We start from the raw sequence: 23,112 nt of genomic DNA, 5'->3' as shown, positions 1-23,112 counted from the left end.
TGAAAGCACCAGCCTTTTTAGTTCATTATTTATACAGCATAAAAGAAGCAAGTTGGCAGTCCATGATCTGGCCCTGCAAAGACACAGCTGTGAGCATGAAGAGTGATGCTCATTGTAACCCACCCAGAAGCTCTGCCAGGGTCCCTGAGCAAGGGACAGGACAAAGCTGTGGTTTACTCAGTGCAGGATATCCCCATTTCCCGTTGGGTTGGAGGCAGAGTAATAAAACAGGTGCAATTCCAGCTTGCTCTAGCACATGGTTTTTCATACAATATCAGGTTTCCTGCCCATTTACCACACACACCTTCCCTGCAGCTGACTGCTCATAATGAGCAGAAAGTGAAAGCAACACCTCAGCAAAGAGGATTCTCCAGATCTCCATCTCCCAGCTCAAGACACTTGTGTGAGTCTCACTGGGCTGCAGTAAAGATGTTGAGCATCCCACTGAGAATCACACTCAGCAGCACTGCTAGACCTCAAGTCTGAATGTGCTTTGGGGCAGAATTCAAAGTCTTCTTTAGGCTGAGCCTTTGGCATCCAGACAGATCATATGGATACTATTATAGAAAAACAGAAATATGCAGAACCTCTTTCAACAGAACACAATATAAAGCAGTGCAGTAATAATGTCCCATTTTAATGAGTTAATGGTGGGGAAAGAGCTTCCAGTCTGGTAATCTTATCAATGACAGGATCTATGTCACCTAAGATTACAATCCACAGCACAGGGCTGAGCATCTAAGCAAATTGTCTGAGATTCCCATCACAGCCTTTGAAGTCCAGTCAACAGAGTTTAGGGTGCAGCTCATCTAGCCAAACCTTGATTGCATTGATGAGAGTCTGAATAGCTCTATTTCCATTTTTAAGGCATCCTAGGCTCACTTAGATTTATATTCTATCAGCTCTGCAGTATTTCAGACAATTCCCAACCAAGTGCTCCAAATAGCTAAAGATTGATTTATTACTTTGTAAAGAAAAGAATTAGACTTATCCAGCTTGAGTGGCTCAGTATACTATCAAGATGAGGAAAATGTTAAGTCCTCAAGCACAGCACACCTCAACTGTTTAAGCACAAATGGCTTAAATGCCAGGAAAATCCTCCACCTCACAAACAGCACACCATGACCAGCAGACAGCACAGCAATATATTCCCACACAAGCACTGAAACCTGTGGGGTTGAAATGAGGCTGGAAGTATCCATTATCCCTGACTCAGACAGGAGGCTGACACACTATACCTGACCAGATGGCATATGCAAACTCAGGGGTTTTATCAAGTGATGGTGATAAAACCACTGATCTGCTGGTGACAACTTTATTGGTCCTTTAAATTGCTTTAGCCATTACCCTACTGAAATATAAAAGCTAATAGTTCCATCTCCAACACAACACACCACAATATGGTAATTCAGAGACTGAAAGCATAACTAATTATAGACTGAATTTTGCAGCAGATACATTGGCTTGAGACAATATTTCAAGGCAGGTGTGGGCAGTTAAAAAATACTTCCAGAAACCTGAACAAAGACTTTTGCAGAGGATTATGAAACTAAGTCTTTGAAGAGCAGAAGTAGCATGTTAGCTGTGTCCTGTCCTCAAACCATATTACTACCTTGTCACTTACTTAGCAATGGATTAAAGTGCTTTGTCCTGGAATCCTATTAGTGGCTCACACCAACACAACACAAATTCTGAGTCTTGGAGGTGCAGTGGTGCATCTTTGTCCTTGTAGCATTGGCAGAGGTGCAGGAAAAATGGTTTAAAAACTACAATGAAGTTAGAACAGCTCAGCACAATTTTTAAAGCATGTAGCATGCCACATATTTTCCTGCCACATGTTTTCTTGTCAGTTCATAATCACACACACATTTTAAAGTGTTAATAATGCCAGGAGAGAGAGAGTAGTGAGGGTAACTTGTACATGTTCACCAAGGCTGGGTTCTGTCTTTGGATACAAGCTCCATCCATTCTCTCCAGAGAAAAGCCAGCATTCAGCTGCCCTGCTCTAGCAGGGGACTAAGCCTCAGAAGCATCACTTCACCCATTGATTTTTCCCTTAAGTGTAAATTGCATCCTTTCCCTCCACATTCCATAATTTCCCACCCCATTCACTCCTACACAGAGTAGAATTAGAAAACACTGAAAAAACTCTTTATTCCCTAAACCTAATCTGTGTCAGACCCCCTGTGTGGTTGCACAGAACCAGGATCCAACCTAGTCCTGAGGTCTAACAAGGATTTAGAGATGTGCATCAGTGCTGATCTGTCAGAATGGTTCTGGTGTCTTGCCCAGGGCCCCAAGGAGACAGATTTAACCTCAGCCCAGACTGCAAGGCAAGGCTGGCACAGAAATTCACCTGTAGAACCACCAGTGCCTGGGCAAATGTGAATTAGAGCCACACCTTGTAATTAGAGCTCACACCTTGTAAGATGCCCTCAAATCTTGTGGGTTTATGGTTAAGAGCAAGTCTGAGGTTTCTCAACTCCCCTTTTCCAGACAATAACTCTCTGAACACAGCCCATGTGCCCACACACAGGGATGCAGATCCATTTGAGGTGCTCTTTAGAGTTTTATAGCTGCTTCTCCAGAGATGCAGAGGTGGCCTTCTGGTCCTGGGTCATACCCACCTGACAAAAGTGAATGGATACCTTGGATATCTCAAGGCATCTCAAGTGGATCTGGATGCCTATGACCAGGCTGCTGACTGTCACTCACTGCACATTAATCATACCATCAGTGGGGTCCTTTAAACTTGTGGATTCTGCAGAAGCAGATATACTTTGTGGTTGGCCTAAAATGCAGTCATTTCCTCTCCCCACTCCCAGTTGCTTAAACTCTCTTTAAATAATATTAAATTTAATGCAAGCCAGAGGTCCATCCAGGTGATTTGAGATGTTTTTCTTATAGAACTGTTCAAATCAATCCACACATTGCAGTTGCTGCACTGATGCCTTAGGTTTTAGCTTTTATATTTTTCAGATTCCCTACAGCATTGGTGTGTGACTCTGAACTTCATATAAAGTGTTAGCAAGTTCTCTTCACAGTTTAGTCATACAAAACAATCCTTTTCCAGCCTGAGAACCAAGGACACCATTGTAGCTTCAGGTCCCAAAAAGTACAAGCAACAGCAAATTGAAGAGAGCAATCTGGGAGGATGGAACTTCATAACCTGGACCTGTAATTGGCCAATTAACCCCAATATGTAAATAGACCAAAACTTATAAAACTGTGAAAATTCGTAATTATCTTGGGTCCATCTTGGGTCCATCTTAAGTAGAGCCTCAGCTGGGCTCTTGTACTGCCCAAGGTGTATCCACTGAAGGCCTTTTAATAAATGCCTACTTTTCTCCTTTAACACACTCTGGCTTCTGTCCCAGGCTCTTTAGGCATCAGCACAGCAGGGGCACCTGCAGGAGGCTGGCAGCTCACCTGACCAGGCACATCCACCTACAGAGCCAAACCAGACCCTTCTTCCAAGAATGCCTCAAGAGGAGCACAGGGGTGAAGTCCTTTGTGTCTCATCATACCAATTCCTCCAAGATAGGGCAAACTTTTTTCTCTACTAAAGAAAAACAGCACTTTTCCTATGGCAAAATGGAACATCTTGCTGGCTGCCACTAGAATATGCATCTTACTGAGTTTGCCTAAGAATCCTAACTCCTTTGAGAGTTTCTATATAAAAATCCAGCTTAAAAGCACTGAAGAAATGTTATTCTGCATTCCTCGTTTGTGCTGCTGGTATTATTTCTTTGATTTATATTTGCCAAGATAGATTAAAAAGAAAAAAACCCAAGAATCATGTCAATCCTGATGGTGTTTTCTATCTCCAGACACCCTGATTACTATTTAATTTTAGCCAGAAAATAGTTTATACAGTACCTTTCTCAATATCATTGTGTAAAAGTCAAAGCAGACAATCTTCTGTAACTTGGCTGTCTGCCATGACAACTTTCCCAATCCAGTTTCCATTTATTAATATTTATTGTTGCAGTTTTTTAGCCTTTTCACAGCAAAATATAACATTACAAAGAGATTGAAAGTGTCATAAGAGACAAAAGCAGGATTATGAAGTGCAAAACGTCTCTAAATTTCCGAGCAAAATTCTATATCATACATAGCACAAAACTGATGTAGTTGCATTTCTTAAGTAATAGCATCAGTACCTAAAGTCCCAAGTGTCATCTTTTATTTCAGCTGTATAATATTGTTTGTAGAGCTTTTAAAGAAGAGTATCTGGGGATAAACCTTTCCTCTGTTTGTCTGATAATATAAACTTCAAATAGGCTGGACCTAGCTGAATCCTCTGCTGATCAGTCTTGTTGAGCTTTTCTCTACTTTTTAAAATTCACATTCTTTATCTCAATGAAGTTTGTTCTCTTTCTAATTACTCATTGAGCCATCACCTTTGTATGCATGTACCCACACACCAGACTAGCCAGGTTCCTTGTAAACCAGAGACATGATGAAGTCTGAGGACACATTTTGGATAGATGAGATTTTCATGACCAGCAAACAGTCAGACACTCTATTGCCTGAATTATTCATAAGGCCAAACTGCATTGCTGTGCTAGAACTGAGACAGTGCTGCAAGTGCAGTTTGTGCTTCTGTAGGATCACACCTCTACAAGAACCTGCCAGGAAGAGACCAGGAGCTGAACCCAGACATCACCAAGGTTGGATCCATCCCTTGTGGCTTTAACTCAGATCCCTGCATTCCCTTTATGAATGAATGAATGGAAAGTGGACACTTCAAAGCCACAATCTGTCCAGTTTCAGTTACTTTCTCCAAGACAGTTCAGTGCTCTAGACACAGCAATTTTCCTTTTCAGGCTTTTCTGAAAAGTAGATCATCAGAAGAATGCAACCCTGTGAACAACTTCCCTACACAGAGTCAAGTGATGTTTCATTGTCTGAAAAAGCAATTGAAATGGGAAAAAATTTGTTTTCTTCCCCCTTGTAATAAATTCTGAGGGTCTTTTCCTTTGTCAGAGCTTGTCATCTTGCCTTTCATGCTCATAGGGCGTCTGGTTGCAAGGATGAGCAAAGACTCACACCATAAGTTTATAGGTGGAAAAGTTGCTCCAGGAATGTATTTTTTGGAGGTGGGCAATGGCTGTGCTGATCTTGCAACATGAATAAATAATAAAAATCTGTGACAACCATGCAGTAAATTCAGGACAGGAGTTCATGACTAAATGTGCATGTTTATTGTTTACTCAAAGTTAAAATTCTGTTTAAAAATTAAAGTCTACCTCATTAGCTGGTAAATCACATTTCATTTCCACCTAATTTGTGAGTCCTGAGGTGTTTGGACAGGGCTTAACGTGACCAAAAAATGCAGCATACAACATCCTTTCATTTGCTTTTGGTGTGGTACATGAAATACTCTCTTTATTTTAGAAAGCTTTTTCTTCATGAATCAACATCATTAGCAATCAAAGAAACAGCTATGAGCATTAAATGCAAATGTTTGAACTTCTATAATTTGCATATCATTAATAAGCAGCCTGGGAGAGTATGGTCATAAAGTTGACTTTGAAAGTTCCCACTGCTGTTATAGACTGAGTCATGGTAGCAACAGTGAGAGCCTCAATTCCAACTAATTAATGGATTTAGGGAGCCAGGAGCCCCATCTTCCATAGTGAGCAGCAGCCTGGGGCTCACTCATTGTGGAATGAACCTCTGCTCACACAAGTTTTCTTTGGTAAGGAGGCAGAGTTTGAATCCAGACCAGCAAGATCTCCCTTTTTTGGCTTTATGTTCATCTTGTGCATGGGTCAGTTACCTTTATCTCTCCTCTCTCTCATTATTGAACTAGTGGTCTGTCAAAACACCTGGCACACTGGAGATGGCAAAGTGGTCCTGCAAAAAGAGCATTGAGCCCTTTTACAAGACCATGAATATTCTGAGAAGTGAAGGAGTCTGCCCAAGGATATACAGAAAATACATGCCAATACTTGAAAACAGGTCCTCGAAATTCAAGTCTAGTATCCAGAAGTTTAAAAAACACTGAGTAAGATTGGGGAGCTGTCACTGAATGATTGGTATATTGCCTTGGGGAAACCAAAGTAAAATACCTCGAAGAATGCAGAGACAGAGGCAAAAAAAGTCAAGCATCAGATGAAATAAAGCTGGTTACCTTGGCTAGCCAGGGTTCCTGTGTCTGAATTTTATGATCTGGGGGTTGTTTTCATCATCTCAGTGGGTTACAATGAGCAGCAGCCTGATACCAACCAAGCTGACAACTGGGAAAAATAACTCTGATCTCTTTGATTAAAAATAATCATTAATGCAGCAGGTAAAGGTTTCAGCAGGTGGGGAGGGCTGATGACCAGAGAGCACAGAGAAGGCCAGGGCAGAGAAAGGCAGAGCTGCCTCTCCCTGCTCTGCCAGCAGTGCAGAGGGACACGGCTGTGCAGTAACTCTGCCAAGTATTGCAATCCACAGCTCACTGACCCCAAATGATTGCTGCACTCCTCTCATGTGTGCAGTAATTTTCTGTCCTGATTCAGCAGGATTCAAGTGGACAACCTGAAAGAAGCTAAACTCTTCAGATCTGCTAGAAAAAAGTAACAAAGAAGTGTAATCATAGCCCCCTGTTTCTCCTCTGTATTTTTTTATGTAGTGTTGGAGAATTTGTTTTTAAACCTCCTTCAGATCTAGCCACAAGTGTATCCATATCACTGGTGCATTGTGAAATGACCTCATCATTAAGAGAGGAATATTGAGACAACATCCAAACAAACCTGCAGACTTGTGCCCCAGCTCAGAAAGGTGCTGAGGGACAGGCTGAGTCCTTGGGACACTCTGGTGCTCCCACAATTTGTAGTAGCCTTAAAATCTCTGCTGCTGTCAAGCAATTATTCTGACATTAAAACAAAGACTTTTCTTCAAAGACAATGAACCCACAAAAGAACCAGGAGTCACAGAAAACTGCACAGGCAAAACATTGCTGTTTTAAAGCCATTGCCTCTTGTTCTATGACTACATGTCCTTGTAAGAAGTTCCTCTTCTTAAGAAAGCCTCTTATAGGCTCCAAAATTTATAACTTGATTTGATTTATTTCAATCAATAAATTGTTCTTAACCATTGGGTTTTCTCCCTTTTACCCTTCCAATTCTCTCCCTAGTCCCACTGGGAAGAAGTGAGTGAGTGTCTGTGTGGGGTTGAGTTGTTGGCTGGGGTTAAACCATCCTCTAGGCTTGCTGTTCTCCCCATCAGTTCCAGCATGACCCCACAGGTACCACTCAGCTGGCAGGCTACAACCATCACCACCCTCAAGCCAATCCCTCAGCTTAGCCCAGGCCACAAAATGACAGTGAACAGATTTTTAATTGTTCAAATATTCACTGCATGAGCAAAGTTTTATATCAATAATTCATACAGGCAATTTCCAAGTATGTCACTGCTCTTCACTGAATCTGCTGCATCCAGGAAGTGTCACCTATGCTGGCCACTAGAAACAATGAAAATAATACTGGTCTCTTCCTGACACAAGGTTGATGGTTTATTTGCAGTTTAATATTATCTCATGTTTTCACTGCAGGCAGAAGCATTCTCTGTTGTTGGGACTGCAAACCAGATGAGTTTGAACTCTGTTCAGCTACACAAACACATGCACATGTTCCTTCAGTAGTCAGCAACAAAAGCAAAACAGGATCAACTTCTATAAGCATCAAACATAGCCTGCATACTCAAGGTACATAAAAATGTTTGGCACAGTTCAAAAATTTATAGCAACCCTTCCAGTGAGAGATGCATCACAGCAAAATCTTGATTTGACTAAGCGTTTGATATTCTCATGCAGCCATTACTGCTAACAGGATTCATAAGTCATATTCCTTTAACATATGCAACTTTAAAGGGGACCATTCACTTCATATTTAAGTCTTCCCATAAATTTCCCCAGAGGAAAACCTGCAGTGGAGCAGCCATCCTTACCAGCCAAGGGAGACAAATGTCCAATTTACAGTGATATTAAAGACTTGGATTCAACGATGAAAAAGAAATAATAATTTTTTTACTATGTTTGCAAAGTTTCTGTTAAAATAAAGTTCCTGCCTCTAACAAGAGCCCAGGTGCCAGAGGTGTGCAAGCACAGCAGCAGGAGGGTAATATAGAGGTGCATAACTCTGGGTGAGGGAATAAGGTTTAGATTATCCCAGCTGATTATTGGGATGTGGAAGAAAAATAGCAGTGAATTCCTAGCAGAAGGAGCAAATCCACCTACCACTGCCAGTAATGCCTCATATTGTGCTAAAAACTTAGGTATACCTTCAAAACGTTACATTTTCTGATAGTGCAATGAGGAATGATAAGACCACCTTAACTGTTGGATTTGAAGCAGCTGAGGTTACTGCTCTTCAGCTGACATCCAGGAGTTAAATTTCATCTGCTGCAAAGCAAGGGAAAATCAATTCACACAGATTGTCAAAGAAGAGCATTGGGAGCAGAAGAGGAGCATCCACCCAGCCAGAGACTGCATCTCAGCTGGGATGAAGGCAACACATAACTGGCCTGATCCCTTGGATGGCAAAGATCATCCCACAGAATCCCATTCCAATTCCCTGCAAGCTTAATTTTCAGCTACAGTTATCTTGACTTCTGTCCTGTGAAGGATTTTCTCCCCCACAACTAGAAGAGATTATTTTTAAGAAAGACAGGGACCAGCTAGGACAAGTGAGCCATCGATTTCTACTTCTCACCAAAGCCCTTCAAACTCCTAAGGGAAATCTCTGATGGGAAACCTTCCCCAAAACTGGAGAACAGAATATTAATGTGTAGAAGCAAAAATAAAATTTGTTTCAGCTATGGCCTGTGTCTTGAGACATATTGCATAAAGTTTTAGATGAGAATATTGACAAAACCCAACTTCACCCAAAGAGGGATTTAAAGATCTAATAGCACCTCTCTTGCACTTACCAATTCAAAACTCAGTACAGCTTGTACTTGATGCTTACCAGCAGGACACCTTCAGATAATTTGATTCTGGCAATAAGACAGCCCTTTTTCTAATGACTGCAGGGTCCCCAGCAGCTGCTGTGCTCTGGGAGCCCTGGCTGTGGTTTCTCACGGCGTGGTGCCTTTGTACAGGCTGCAGCTCAGATCTGCCACGCACAGCTCCACAGAACAAAAATTAAGACACTTTATTTGAAACTTTGAGCACTTCTCTGAGGGCAGGCTGCCTTCTTATTCAGACTGACAGGACCAGAATTGAATTGAACTGTGGCAGAAGAGGTTTGGAGGAGAGAAAACTTGTTTCTTCACATAGGGAGGTGCTTCCAGCCCACTGCCTGGGGGAACAAGCACTAGTTCCTTAGGGTGGCTCACATATTTTTGGAGGTCCAATGGGAATCACAAGCTGTAGCAGGTTAGCACACAAAATAAACTCAGCAGTGCTTCAGAGGGACAAGAAAAAAAAAAATTAAAGGCTTCTGATGAATGTGTGTTGTTACTTGCATATGATATCTTCAGAGGAACGAGATGTCACCAGAGCTGCTGATGGGCAGCTGCTCTTTGGAGAGTGGTAGGGTGCCATAAACCTGCCAAACATCCCCACACACCCTGCTTTGTGTGGGAACTTGGCCCCAAAGACAGAAATCACCATCACTGGCTCTCCTAAGCCTGCAGGAATGTGAGCTCCCAGGAGAGCCCCATAGCAAGGTCTCACAGAGCAAATCCCCCTCTCCTTCCAGGACCACAAGGAAAGGAAGGATCCACAGGGCAAATCTTTCTGTGAGTCTTCTGGTTTGGGAAGCAGCCAACCAGGTGCTTATTGCACCCAGCTGAGTCCTGTGTTCTACACTCCTGCTCCAAGGATGAGGTCTTCACTTTTCCTACAACCTCTCCTATACAAACACAAATGTGCTGCAGGAGCTGCAACCAGCACACCCCTGAATTCCCACAAACAGGTACTTCAGCTCTCTCCTCCACTGCTATAGTCTCTCAATCCTTCATGCTGCTACAAAGAAAGCAATTCTTTAAATTCAAGTAATTTTGGGGAATGGCAAGCCCATTAACTAACAAGTGAAGGTCAATTTTGACCTTGTGATTTGAATAAAAGCTTAAATTTTTCTTTGGAATTTCATTTTGAAGCATGTAAATTAAAAAGTGATATAATACTCATTTTGTTGACACATTTTGTTAACAGGAACTGAGCACTTCATCCAGCCAGTGACTAATATGCAGAACCAATTTCTCTATGGCTGATTTATTTATATGTAGTACAGTGCAATTAAGAGAATAAGCCACACTTCATCCAAGAGGGTAGCAGCAAGGCAGTGGTATTGCTGAGTCAGCACAGAGAGGTGCTCAGCCTCTGTTCACAAGATCTGGGATCCCAGTTCCATGCTGCCTCTGGATCTCTGCAAGTTTCAGCTCTGTTTAATCACAGTCCAGTGCACTCTGCATACCATTCTCTATCACAATGTCTCCTAATTTCTTGTGGGCTTAACCCAAGCACTGCTCTACATCTGCTGTGAGCCTGCAACCTCCCATTCAGGACTGACCTTCTCAGAAGGTATAAATCAAACCTGGAGATGAACCTTTATACAATAAACACAGGCAAAAGTTTGTCACATGATTGAGAGACAGATAGTGGAAATAAAATCTTAAAATACAACAAAGAACACAAGAGCAACAGGCTGAAACATCTTCCCTTCATGTGTTGTCATCTCTCTCTGAAGAGTGCAGTTAGACCTCAACAAGAGCAAACATGGGCAAAATCACATTGTGCTGTAGCTGGATTTCTGTTTTTGTTCATCCCAGAGCACCCATCAAGGCTGTGACTAAATGACTCGTGGAGAAAAGCAGTTCATGTCCCTCCTGCAAATGTTCAACAGCACTAACATCATCAGATTCTCCTGCATTGTCTCTCTGGTTCTCTTTAACTTGGTGGATTCCTGCAGACAGCAACAGAGATGTGAAAGGAAACTTGAACAGAACCAGACTGATCTGCAGTGCATTGCACCTCATTTGCTTGGATTTGCCTCCACCTCTTCTTCCCAAACCATCCTCTGCATCCCCTGAACTTTCCTTCTGCTGCCCTCAGTTGCACTGCAGCCATCAGCATGATATCCTTTGTCTATAATTGCACTGCTGTCATTGGAGAAATGACACATGAGAGCAAATGTTCAGCCTTGGGAAAACACAAGGGATCCTTCTGAATCATACTGAGTACAGCCAACACCTCACCAAAAGGGAACAAGTTGCACCAAGAACTTGGTTTCTCTGGGTGCCCAGAGCTGAGTGTTCCTGAGAGCCATGCACAGGCTTAGGAAAAGATCACTCAAAATGTCACTGCAGCAAAGCCAGATTCAGGTTCTATAGCACCAATTCTTCTTTCCTTTGAATGCTAAGCCCCGGGCAATCATTGCCACTTCATAGTGAGTTTAACTAATGTGTTAAAAAGCCACTGTTGTCAGAAAGAAGGGCAGCAATATAAAATAGAGGCACTAACCTCCTGCCACTGAGGTGACTGGTCACATCTTGTTTTTATTTCAGTGTTAACAGATTCAGGTCTAGAATACTCTCAGGAGAAGAACCTTAGAAACCAGTCAGAGGGTAAAATTAATACCTTCTGATTGATCAGAATTTTAGTGATTGAATTTTGAATTGGAAAGACAGTGCATTAAAAAAAAAAAAAAAAGAAAGAACAAGTAGCATATCTATGTTTTCCCATCTGCTAAGAATTCACTGCTGTTGTTTCTATCTCTGTTTTTTATTAAGTAGTCTTTGCCCTAGAGAAAATAGTTCTTTTGATCTTACAGTTGACCTTTTGGTTTTACTCTACATAAAATTTTTCCCCTGAAGAAGGTTTCTATCTCTGTAAAAAAGGAGGAGAAAATAAAACAACTGTCTCTTTTTAAAATTATTTTTCCTAGCTGCAACTTGCATTGGAATCAGTGTACAAAGGCAACCAGACTTTGCATCAGCATTTTACATTTTCCCAACAAGCTCTCCTGTATTAAAACATGATCCTTTGGGAATAATCCACTCCTTTTGAAAACTTGTTTTTTACTTACTCACTAGATTTCTGCAAGATTTTAGCTTAGCTATCTGCAAATTATCTTTTAATGAATCCATCTCATGAGTATTGAGCATGGTAGCGATATTTGTGTTAGGAACACGTGAGGAGGAAAATTCTCACATGGGTATTCAGGATCATACTGTATAAACAATTACAGCATTCAATGTCTGCAGAAAATCAAGAGGCAAATCAGCAGTGAATATCAATTATACATCTGCTGCATCACAGAGGCAGATGGCACTTTAATTGTACATCCGAAACATTATGGACAATTTTCCCCAACCCAGCCTCACTGAAATAGTGGCTTTAGCACCTAAAAATATCAAGAGAGGGTATGTATGCAATGACTCATCTAAGAACCCATTTCAGTTTGAAGATAAATATTCCACCAGTAAACCAATAACAACCTTCAAGATGCATAGTTCCTATGCAGCAAACGTGCTGGCTTGATCTAGGTAAAGACTTTTATTGATGAAAAGCAATGGGGCAACTCAACAGCTCACATCACTCAGCTCAGAGTGTGAAATTGTCAAAGAGTTTGAAGATCAATGAGACAAATTATTTTGATTGCATCTGTAGAAATTGGAAATGTCATGGAGATAAGTAGAATAATATGGATTTACACTCTATTCCCAGCATGATCCTAAGAGAAGAAAGCTCAAGTCCTTCTGCCTCAGACAGGCAGACATTGCTTTGTGCAATAAGGAACTTTTATGGAACTTAAACAGACTCAACTACAGCTACTGACCATGGAAAATCAATTGACACCAGCCTGCATATGAAAGAATGACACTGATGACCCAGAGACTGTTTGTCTAATGCTCGAATACCAAATGTGTTGTGAATGCTTACTTAATTAAAGATTATTAAAAATTAAAACTGACTCTCATAAGATATTACCTTATTATTCAATTTGCAAAAGCTTTGGCAATTAAGCCACCCCTACTTTATTATAGTCAGTGGTGCAGATTTCAAATAGGATTTGTTCCTTACTCCCATCATGTAAAAACTGCTGGGTTTTTCAATTTGTCTTCATGGTCATAGAGTCTTAAAATATTCAGTAACTCTGCAATCAGTTTGCATTTCATCATGCAAGTGGATAGCACTCATTTCCTTCTCTCTCCCCCAAATATATTCATGGTTAGCCACAGCAGATACATTTTATTTGCATTGTCAGCATGTATGCATTTTCTTGGAATAAATTTAGGAAGTTAATCTTAAAACCTGTATTTGGAAGGGATAACCCCTAAACAGAGACAATTCAAACAGGAACATTCAAAACAGGATCCACGTCCTAAAAAACAGGCACCTCTAGACTTTGCACCTAAAGTTTAATTCCTACTGGTGCATCAAAGCTTTCACAGAAACTTCATATGGATGATTCTTTATTTAGATCTTCAAATTTAAGTGGGATATCTAAAAATCAGAAACTCCCTGATCTAAGCCCTGCTTGACCAAAGTCTAGTAGCACAGCTTTGATGGAAGAAGAGCTCAAAACCTTCCCACAACACAAAAACATTTGTGTTGGAACCAATGTAAGCAGCATGGTTAGTTTACTATTTCTTCCAAGACAGTGAATTGTATTAGATCCAGAGGAAGAGAGTCAAAGAGAAACATTCCATCAGCAGGAAACTCTGAATGAGTAAGCCTTTGCTTATATAAGGATGGTGACAAAAGAAGTTTCTATAGATCAAGAGTGTAAAATAGGTCTCTTCATATCATTTATTTAGCTCCTTACTCCAAACCAAAATTTTGAAGTGGAGAAGAAAAAAACTAAACACTACTAAGAACATCAGCAAATTACAAACCTCCCCCACCCTTTTTCTCGTGCCATCATTATATCTTCTGCAGTCTATAATTTTGCCTATTTAGAGCTGAAGTGCTTCCTCACAATGTCATTAGAGCCAGCAGTCTCATAATATTGATTCAAGGACTTTGGTTTGTGCAAAATACTCACCCCATTTTAAACACATTATTAGAGAAAACAGCATTCAATGTAAAACTGTTGAACTGTTTTTAAGGTAGCAAAAAAGTGCTATTGTTACTAATATCTCGTTAAAGCAAAGTACTAAAAATTGTTTCTCATTATTTTTTTGTTCCATTAACACTTTGTCTTGAGCAACAGCGACGACAACCAAAAAATAAATTGTCAACTACACCGGGGGAGAAATAAATTAATCCTCACAACAGTGATTTTCTAACTTCAGTTTTCAGTAGCAATCTTATTCTGCTGCTCTGGGGACTCTGACCTACAGAGCAGTTTGAGGGACAGCACAAACACAAATGTCCCTATAGCTCCTTCTTGATCTGGGTGTTAGAAGCCCTTCCAGAGATGACAGGATAAGAAAGGCTGTTTCACATGAGAAGGCTGATTCTGGTCCATCACCAAAACCCTGGAAACCCAGTCCAGAGCAGAGACATCAGGACACAAACACCAGTGGTTCCACAAGGTGCAACAACTTCCCAATTTGCCCCACAGCCACCCACCTGGAGTCTGTGCCTTGCTGCTAAAGAAGCCAACACAAGGGATTGTTGGTTTTTCACTGGGTTGTCCATCCCCCTGGGACTGAGAGCACAAACCTGTGTCAATCTTTTGGGAAAGCCAACATTTCAGGCCCCATAAAGCTAAATGAGCAACCTTTCCAACACACCAATTGATTTATTTCTGTTTTTACAAAAGTGGGGAAACTCTAACCCCTGAAAATGAATGTAAATGCAGACTAATTGGGAACAGCTTTTGCACCCAGATCTTGGAAATGAGACCAGAACAGGGAAAATGAGTTCTTGAAAAGCTCATGCCAAGTGTTTTCTATTCCAATAGCTTATATAGCAGCAGTAATAATGACCTTCACTAGACATTTCCTTGAGTACTAATGACCTGGGGTTAATGGCCCGAGGCAGAGTTTTATGCAGTCAACTATTACAGCCAGCAATTAATTACCAGGAAATACAATGTGCTCTGACCACTACAGCTCAATTAGCCTCATATTATCAAAAAATGAAAAATTTGTCAATCTTATTTACTGTGAAGGTGTCCTGGATTTTATTTTAGCATATTAGACTAAAAAACCCCTTGAACCTATATTAAGCCAAACATATGTTCTACAGCACTCCTCCATTAACTTTGCACAAATTACAGGGAGCCAAAGCTGAGTGTCTCACAGTATGGGGATTATCACAGCCTGCCCACAGACAGAAAATACTGTGGAGCAGGGCTCTGTGTAAATTCTGCTTCTGCTCTAGAAAAGCCTCCCTAAAAATAATTTTCATCTCTCTGGTGGTTGTAAATGGATTGAGAGAAGGGAGAACAGTGAGGGACACACTGCAGAGAACATCCCTTCACTGGCAAGAGGTGGTTTCCACACTCCAGTGTGTGCTGGAGTAAGGATAGGAAGAGGAAGGGATATCCTGCTTTTAGCAAAATTTGTGGTGCCCCAATATCTCTTCAAAAGATTTACAAAGATATTGGGGTAGATAATTTTTGCACCCAGGTTTGTGCTCTCCCAGTTTATGTTCATTTATTACATTTTATTGTTTCAGCAAAGCTTTTGCAAAATGCCCAGAAAACCAAGCACTGTGGGCTCAAGTGCCCTTGTTGCTGGTCAGTTGTTTGCATTTCAGCACAATCATTAGGTTTTTGGGGACCCAAAAGGCTAAGGCCAGGCACTAGAGCTAGCTCCAAGAGCTGCCAGCTTTAATTTGGGAATTACGAGTTTCAATCCCATGAAGGATGCAAAAAGCTGATCAGATTGTGCCTGTAGATCCATGCCTCTAAATATGTTTCTGGCATTCACTGTGGCTTTTGTTTCCATGAAATACAGGCACTCTGTGGGTGTCTTTGTGCCTGGAAGGTTCTCAAGGAACACTCAGTATCTCAGTGCCTTTCACTAAGATTTGGTCCCAGGCATTGCTGCTGGACAAGTGTGTGCTAACAGGGCTCTGAGCAGAACTCCCTAATATTATAAGACCCTTCAAAAAAAGCAAGCAGGAACCTTAATCACCTGCTTTGAGAGCTGCAGTTTCAAGCCAGCACAAGAATTCATTTAAACAAGAAAATTCGCATCTCTTGAAGTGGATGGTGGGTTCAGCTTAGTTTGATCCTCAGTGCCATTATAACCTCTTTGTGAAATGGTTGATTTCAATGCATTTCTGCAAGTTTCTGTGCTTGCTGATAGTTAAAAGCAGAAAAAGTTGAGAAACGTGGGGACAAAATGTATGTGTCTGTCTGGAGGAGCACAGGGAGTGTTTACCCAGGGTTTGCCAGTGATGGCAAAGGTGGAAACACACATTCCCTGGCAGCCTTTGGGGTGGCTTTGAAGAGCTGGGAACAGTGTGCTGGCTGGTGAAAGCCCAAACATCCATCCAGTCTGCCTCACTGACCCACTCCCCAACCAGATTTTGGTGGGGAGTCAGCCACCAGCTGTGCTGGCTTTTGTTTTCAGCAAGACACACAACACAAAGCAGCCCTTGCTGGTGCTGGCAGGAGTAACCACCTGAGCACAGCAGCTTCGGGTGCCACATCACAAAAATCTGCATTTTCTGGGCTGTTCTGGGGAAGGATCCGCATGGGACTTCTGTACATCTCAGCCCTGATGTGCTAACCACATGAGCCTGTCAGCAGGCTGGACCACTGCCAGGCTGAGAAATTATGAGTACACTAATTACAGAAATATGACATTCGTAACCAGAAGGCGAAGAATGGGAAAAATTGCAATTTTCCAATGTCACAAGTCCTTCTCATGTATTAATAGCTGTTCATAACCTTGCTTCTTTATTCGGGCAATTATAGCATTTTTAACATTTTATTTCAGTTTAGGGATATCAGTCGAGTTTTCCAATGCATTTGTTTTTGAAAAGCCAAAGTGATATGATTCTTTTATATTTTGTCAAAAGGAGCTGACTTATTTAGAGATCTTTTCAACTTGTTAGCATGTTACTTTTCTTCTAAATGTAGAAATGTTCCAATTAATCATAATGATCATTTACTCAAGTGGCTGCTAATTGTCTTCTACAAATAGCAATGTTCTATAGCATGGGGTTGGGGAAAAATAAAATCAATGGCCAAATCTCTGCTGAGATGATTTAATCAGTCATTCAGAATTATAAACTAGAATACAAAGCAAAAGCCATATACATAATAAAAAATAATAATAAAAAAGAGATAAAGTGGTAATCCTTCTTACTCCTTTTTTAAGACATAGTAATAAATGTGAGAATTCAGATGTGCAAACATTATGGTTGGCTTCTTTAATGGCATGCTCAAGCAGAGGGACAGGGAAAAGAAAATTGATGGCATGCACTAGAGCAGAATGGAAGGATAACAATTTTATAGTTGTGCAGCTCAGATGGTTAAAAGGTGACATCCACCACAGGGAAGCCAAGAGTAATCCCAGGGAGTGTTTAATCTCATTTAGCTGAATTAAATCACTGTGTTTGAAGACTTACTGTAAGTTTACAAAGGCAAACAGCAAAGTTCAGAAATAATTCAGTGCTACAGGGGAAATTATCAACAAGAAATGGCGAAATTTCCAGTCCACGGTCGCACGCAGCCACATGGCACCAAGCAGGAATTTGCTACTCTCATCCCATGCTCTAAAAGAGCAACCAGCACAGCTCAGACACTGCTGCTCATGAAGCCCATTAGCAAATTACTGCCTGGCTGGAGCAAGGGCAGAACCAGGGAGGAAGGGAGGGAGAATTCTGGCAGCAGGATCCTCCCCTGCGACCTCCGGGTGCCGCGGCGCATCAGCATCTCCCTCCCAGACCTTCTGGCAAGGCCATGGGTGCAGCCCATGCACCTGCACTATGGAAATATCTGTGAAAGCAGCAAGGGAAGGCTGCATAATCACCTCCCCTTGCTGTGCAAGTGTCCCCACAGACCTCATTTCGGGCAGGAGGCTGAAGAGGGCCAGATGTCAGCGGCGCAGCAGGGTCCTGGGGGAAGGATGCTGCTCATTGCCAAGCAGGGCTGCTCACACCCAGAGCAGTGTGAATCAGTCATGCACTGCTGGCACGTCACCCTGCCTCAGCATCAGCTGGGATCAGCTGCATTAACCTCCCCTCCACGCCACAGAAAGCAGTGAGTGGGTTTTGTTCCCGTGGACAGGGCGTGCCAGGCACCCACCTTCCAGGGCAGCGTGGTCTGTAGGTGAGCTTGCAGCAGGAGCTTTGAGTGTTGAGGGCTTTTGCACACTGTCAACACAGAAATAATTTAAGCCTGAGATGAGAGAGGCAGAAAATGACCTCATCCTTCCACTGTAACCTTGCTGCTCCCAAAGGTTTTAATATGATCCTCCAAGCTGAGCTGTGCTGCTGCAATCTGTTTGAGGTTTGAGGGGCACAGAACACAGCTTTGTAGGGGGAGGGGGCAGTCCTAGGTCTAAATGGGGCTTGGAAGCTCTGTATCATTTTAGTTAGCAAATTTGTCTTCAGAAGGGCAGACTTCAGACATAAAATGTAGCAGTTAAACATATGAAATAATTTATGGAATATCTGGAATGTTGTCAAGTCAAGAAACCAAACAAGCACAGCATGGCCCTCATAGGGTTTAGTAAGGATAGAGTTAAATCTTGGAGTGTGGTTTAAGAGCAATTCTGTGGAATTCATTGCCACACTCCAGAAATATTATCAGATCAAGGAGATTCACGTTGTTTTGAGGTCCCCAGTGTGGCTTTGTTTGAGGGATGGAAGGATGATTCAGCAGAGCCCTCTTTAAAAGGAGGACTGGAATCACATGAGAAATCTGGGATTTTCAGTGGACAATGACACTCAGATGCCAATTATTTCTGATGCAGTTTAGAAACAGAGCAGTTTTCACATTTTTCTGTTGCAGGTGTCTGCCTCCCAGCAAAACAAGGAAACACCAAGGTCAGCACCCTCAGTACTGCACTGGCCACCCAATTTCTGCCTCTTCACCCTGGACATTGTGAACAGCACTGACTGAGTTAAAGCTTCAAATTCCCTCCTGACCTTTTTCTCTTTGAACTATAGAGATAACCAAGTCCTATGTAATGAAGGTCACTTAGGAAATCTCACATGAACCTCTCTTCCAGCCTCAGCTTGGATATAACTCAGACCCAAAATAATGAATTTCACCACATGAAAGCATCACACAGAAATTAATGATGCTCCTCCAAACACAAGCAGTTACCATTAATTTACAAGTGTATTTATTTTCTAATGTTATATTGTTACTTCTTCAAGGAAAGTATTTGTCAGAGATCAGAAAGAGTAAAGCTAGATTATAAATAGGGAAAAACTTCATCTTGATGGAGAGGGTGAGAACAGCTAGCTGAAGCTAGGAGCTGGAGCTTTACTGCACAGAACTGAGCTTCTCTTCCCTACCATCTTAAGACCATTTTAGATTAATTGGTAAACATTAAGCTATATATGTTGCTCATTGCAACCTCTGATGTCACTTAGCACAGATTAATTAGTGTTACTATTATGACCTAGAACAGTTTGAAAGTCAAGTCCCTAAGATGTATTTTCATGAGATGCAGTTATGCTGTCTCAGGAGACACCAGGTATTATAACTTATTGTGCTGTTAAAATATGTGCAATCAATATGTCTGCAGCTTTAAAATTTTACAATATACTAATAAGATAGACATAAAAACCTATTGGTATCACTCCCACAGTATTAATGATCTTAACACAGCAGGTGTTATCAGTCCTAACAAGACATGGGATTTGCTATTTCATGCTTAGATGCTCCCCTCTCTTGATTCACAGAAGCTGAGGAAGATGTTTGAATTATTTGATAATGCTACAGGCACAGTCACTTTGGGCACAGTTCTGCCCAATTTCCTTCATGCTGAACCAAGCAACATCCCTCATCTCCTGTGATTTCTGGAGCAAGGTAGAGGCAGGAGTCCTGCAGACCAGGCACATTCCAGAGTCATTTGTAGTACAAGATATTTACCAGAGTGGACAAGTTGCAGTTATATTTGCACTCTGCAGTCTTTGTACAAAACAATATCTTTATTTTAGGAAAATATATGTTTAAGACTGCAAGTCTCCTTCATTGAACTTTTTCCCTGGTCTGGGAGGGGAAAAAAAAAATAAAAATCACTATAAACAGAGGAAAAAAACACACCAGAGCATTGAACTGGCTAAAAAACAATATAAATTTTTAAAAATCCATTTAGATTCATTAATTATATAGCCTTCTTTTTTTTTTTTTTTTCACTAAAGAGAAGTGGGATCTGTCCACTTAGGACTAGAGGTGTAATGAGATAATGGCTGCATGAGAAATGTGCAACTGGGAGCTGCTCTGGGCCAGGCCAACACCATGACCTGGGTAGCATTTACTGGATACAGTAAATGCTGTCAGCACCCTGAAGTGCCACCTGGTCCTGTGAGCAGCTCTCTGCTGGGACACACTGGTGCTGGATATCCATGTCCTATGAATGGTCCTTCTGTAGGAAAAACCCCACAACCCAGAGACATCCATCTTTCTTCATCGACTAGAAATGATTTTGGGATGAACAAACTCCTGATTTGGATCACTCACTCAGTGCATCAAATTTCAGGAAAGGCCACTAATGGCTCTGTACCTTGGTTTCTTTATTTGCAGCACAAAGTGCTCTGAGGTACCCCATTGAGAAGGAGATATTTTCAGACTATGATGCAGCACTGCCAAATGCTGCAGCTGATTGTCTCATGAAAAGTGGATGGCTGGATGCACATTCTGCATCCTATTGCAGGGGAAATGCAGTACTTAAATACTTCCCAGTACTAAAAGAAAACTCTCTCACTGGAGAATTCTCACTGAAGTATGAAAATCTACTTCTGTGGACTTTCCAAAGACATCTAATCTTTGAATCTCTGAAGGGTGGCAGTTTTAGAAGAAATGCCATTATAGCTGCTAATTGTGGGATGAATTATGCAAGAATTTATTATTGATTCAAGGGTAGCCTGCTCAGGCATGCAATCAAAGCCAAGGCAGAGCAGAGAGGAAAGGATGAGATTTTTATAGTTAACATCTAAGCTGATTCAAAACCCAAGAAAAACCCAAGGCAAAAAGTGGAGCATTTTCCATAGCAAATCACCAATCTCTATAACCAGACCATCCTGGAGCAGAGTCCACTGTTACAAGAGGCCATTCTCAACCCAGAAATACATCTCCAACCCTCAGCCATCCACAGGGTCAAAGGCAGGACCCCCAACCCAACCCAGCCTATCCATGTGGGTCTGTGCCCAAGCTGGAGACCCAAGGAGTCCTGGTTACAGGCCAGAGCTGTAGAAACACCCAGCACACCTAAAAATAACAACTGGGGCAAGGCCATGTAGCCACAGAAAGCCACATTTTAGAAGAGAAGATTTGCTGACAGCTTGGCACTGCACCCAAGTTTGACAAGGTCTGTTCAAGGAGTACAGAGATTGAGAAAAGAGAGGTTTAACTCGAGAATTCAGAGGGTGCTGAAATTAAAAGCATATACAGCCAAAACAATGACACAGGGGTTACAGACACTCATCAATTTGTTTTTGAAAGAGAAATTAGAAAGAGGTCATTTAAAAAGGCAGGAAGGCCGGAGGTAAGCAAGGGGAAATAAAATGAGCTTGCACAGCAAGTCAGTCACTGACAAATATAAAACAAACCATGCAGAGGTTTAATAGCGTGTTTAGCATTTTGAGTAATGGACATAAAATTTGCTTTTCTCAACTTGACCTTTGTTAACAACCTTAGGCACTGCAGGGCTCTTATCCTGCAGCATTCCCTTTACTAAACCCATCATGTCTCTGAGTGCTAGAGACCATTTCCTAATGCAATCAGAAGAGAGATCAGCAGTAATGACAATAATTATATAAATATGTATATAATGCTTATGTATCTATGCATTCTCACGCACATGTGCACACACACATGCCACTTATAACAACTCTCCAGGGAAATGTTACAGTGACATTTAGGTAGAAAAACATCCAGCAGAGATCTTACACTAAAACCATCTCTGATGCTGATGTACAGAAAACAGCAACAGAAGTACCAGAGAAGAAAAAAAAAAACAAAATCAGTATAGCTAACTCTTTAATACCCAACCAAAAGGGTTTATTTTAATTGCAGCAGGACACTGGCATGTTCCTAGAGTCAGCCACGTGTTCTGCGAAATAATCTTCTTTAAAATATTATAAATATGCAGAACTTTCAGAAGTAGGTCAGTGGCTCAACATGTTGTAGCAAACAGCTCAGATAAACACCAGTCATTAGCCTGTGGTCTGCAGTCAGTGGGAGATCTGACACGCTCTGCAGCCAGTCGAATGGCGACTCTGCGTTAGGGACCATTCCCCAAGTGATACCACAGCCCAGCCTGGCACAGCTAACAACATGCTCCCAGCCAGCAGGGAAATCAAGCTCCCCCTCTTTTAAGTTGTCTCACAATCAGCAAGGGCAAAAGCAGGAGGACGTGAGAATTCAAAACACAGATTTAATGAACAAAATGAAATAGGAGAAACCCCGAACACGAGTGCCAGCTCTGCCCGAAAGGTGACTTCAAAATCCTGCCTTGAGCACTGGTCCAGATGTGCTAAAACCCATAATGGGAGGAATCTCTCCATGCAAGCCCCAGATGAGCCTTTTGCAAAGTTCCCTGGGACCTGTAAAAGCCAAGCACCGGCTCACACAAAATCCTCCTGTGGATTTGGAGCCCTGAATCCATGCGGTGCAGCTCCCCTCGCCCACCCCCCTTTCCCAAATGGATTTCAGCAAGCACTTACCATCAGCAAGCTCAGAGCAGATTCGGGAGCACGCTGCACAGCCATCTCCTCTCTGCCTACATCCAAATCCTCCCCACGACTTGGTCAGCCCTCGGCCCTCCGTCACAGCACAGCATCCACAGAGCCCACAGCTAACTGCAGGGAGACAAACCCCAAATCAGGGTCGGAGAGCATTTGCAAGAGGAGGAGAGGATGGATGAGGGGGTGGGGAGGAGAGGAGGGAAGGAAATAACCTTCACAGCCAGGGAAAGAAGCTTAAGCTAGGCCAAATTTTACACTAGAGAGAAGAGGAAAATGAAACAGAGAGCCGGCTGGAGAAACAAGATATCGGGAACTGCAGGATATTTAAAGCTCAGGCGCACGCC

General features: G+C 41.9%; 1 protein-coding gene across 1 annotated transcript in view; it reads right to left on the bottom strand.

Moving 5' to 3' along the window:
• The window catches only part of FRMD4A (FERM domain containing 4A), a 353,071-nt gene extending 330,166 nt beyond the window's left edge, over window positions 1–22,905 (bottom strand). The window contains exon 1 of the mRNA XM_079304345.1: window positions 22,748–22,905. Within this exon, the coding sequence (XP_079160471.1) occupies window positions 22,748–22,792 (45 nt within the window). The 5' untranslated portion in view covers window positions 22,793–22,905. The remainder of the gene's footprint in view (window positions 1–22,747) is intronic.
• Window positions 22,906–23,112: the final 207 nt, after the last annotated feature.

This window comes from Erithacus rubecula (genome assembly GCF_903797595.1).
Source record: "Erithacus rubecula genome assembly, chromosome: 4".
NCBI classification, from domain to species: domain Eukaryota; kingdom Metazoa; phylum Chordata; class Aves; order Passeriformes; family Muscicapidae; genus Erithacus; species Erithacus rubecula.
Note: the sequence above shows the minus strand (reverse complement) of the source record. Positions and strands in the feature narration are given on the sequence as shown.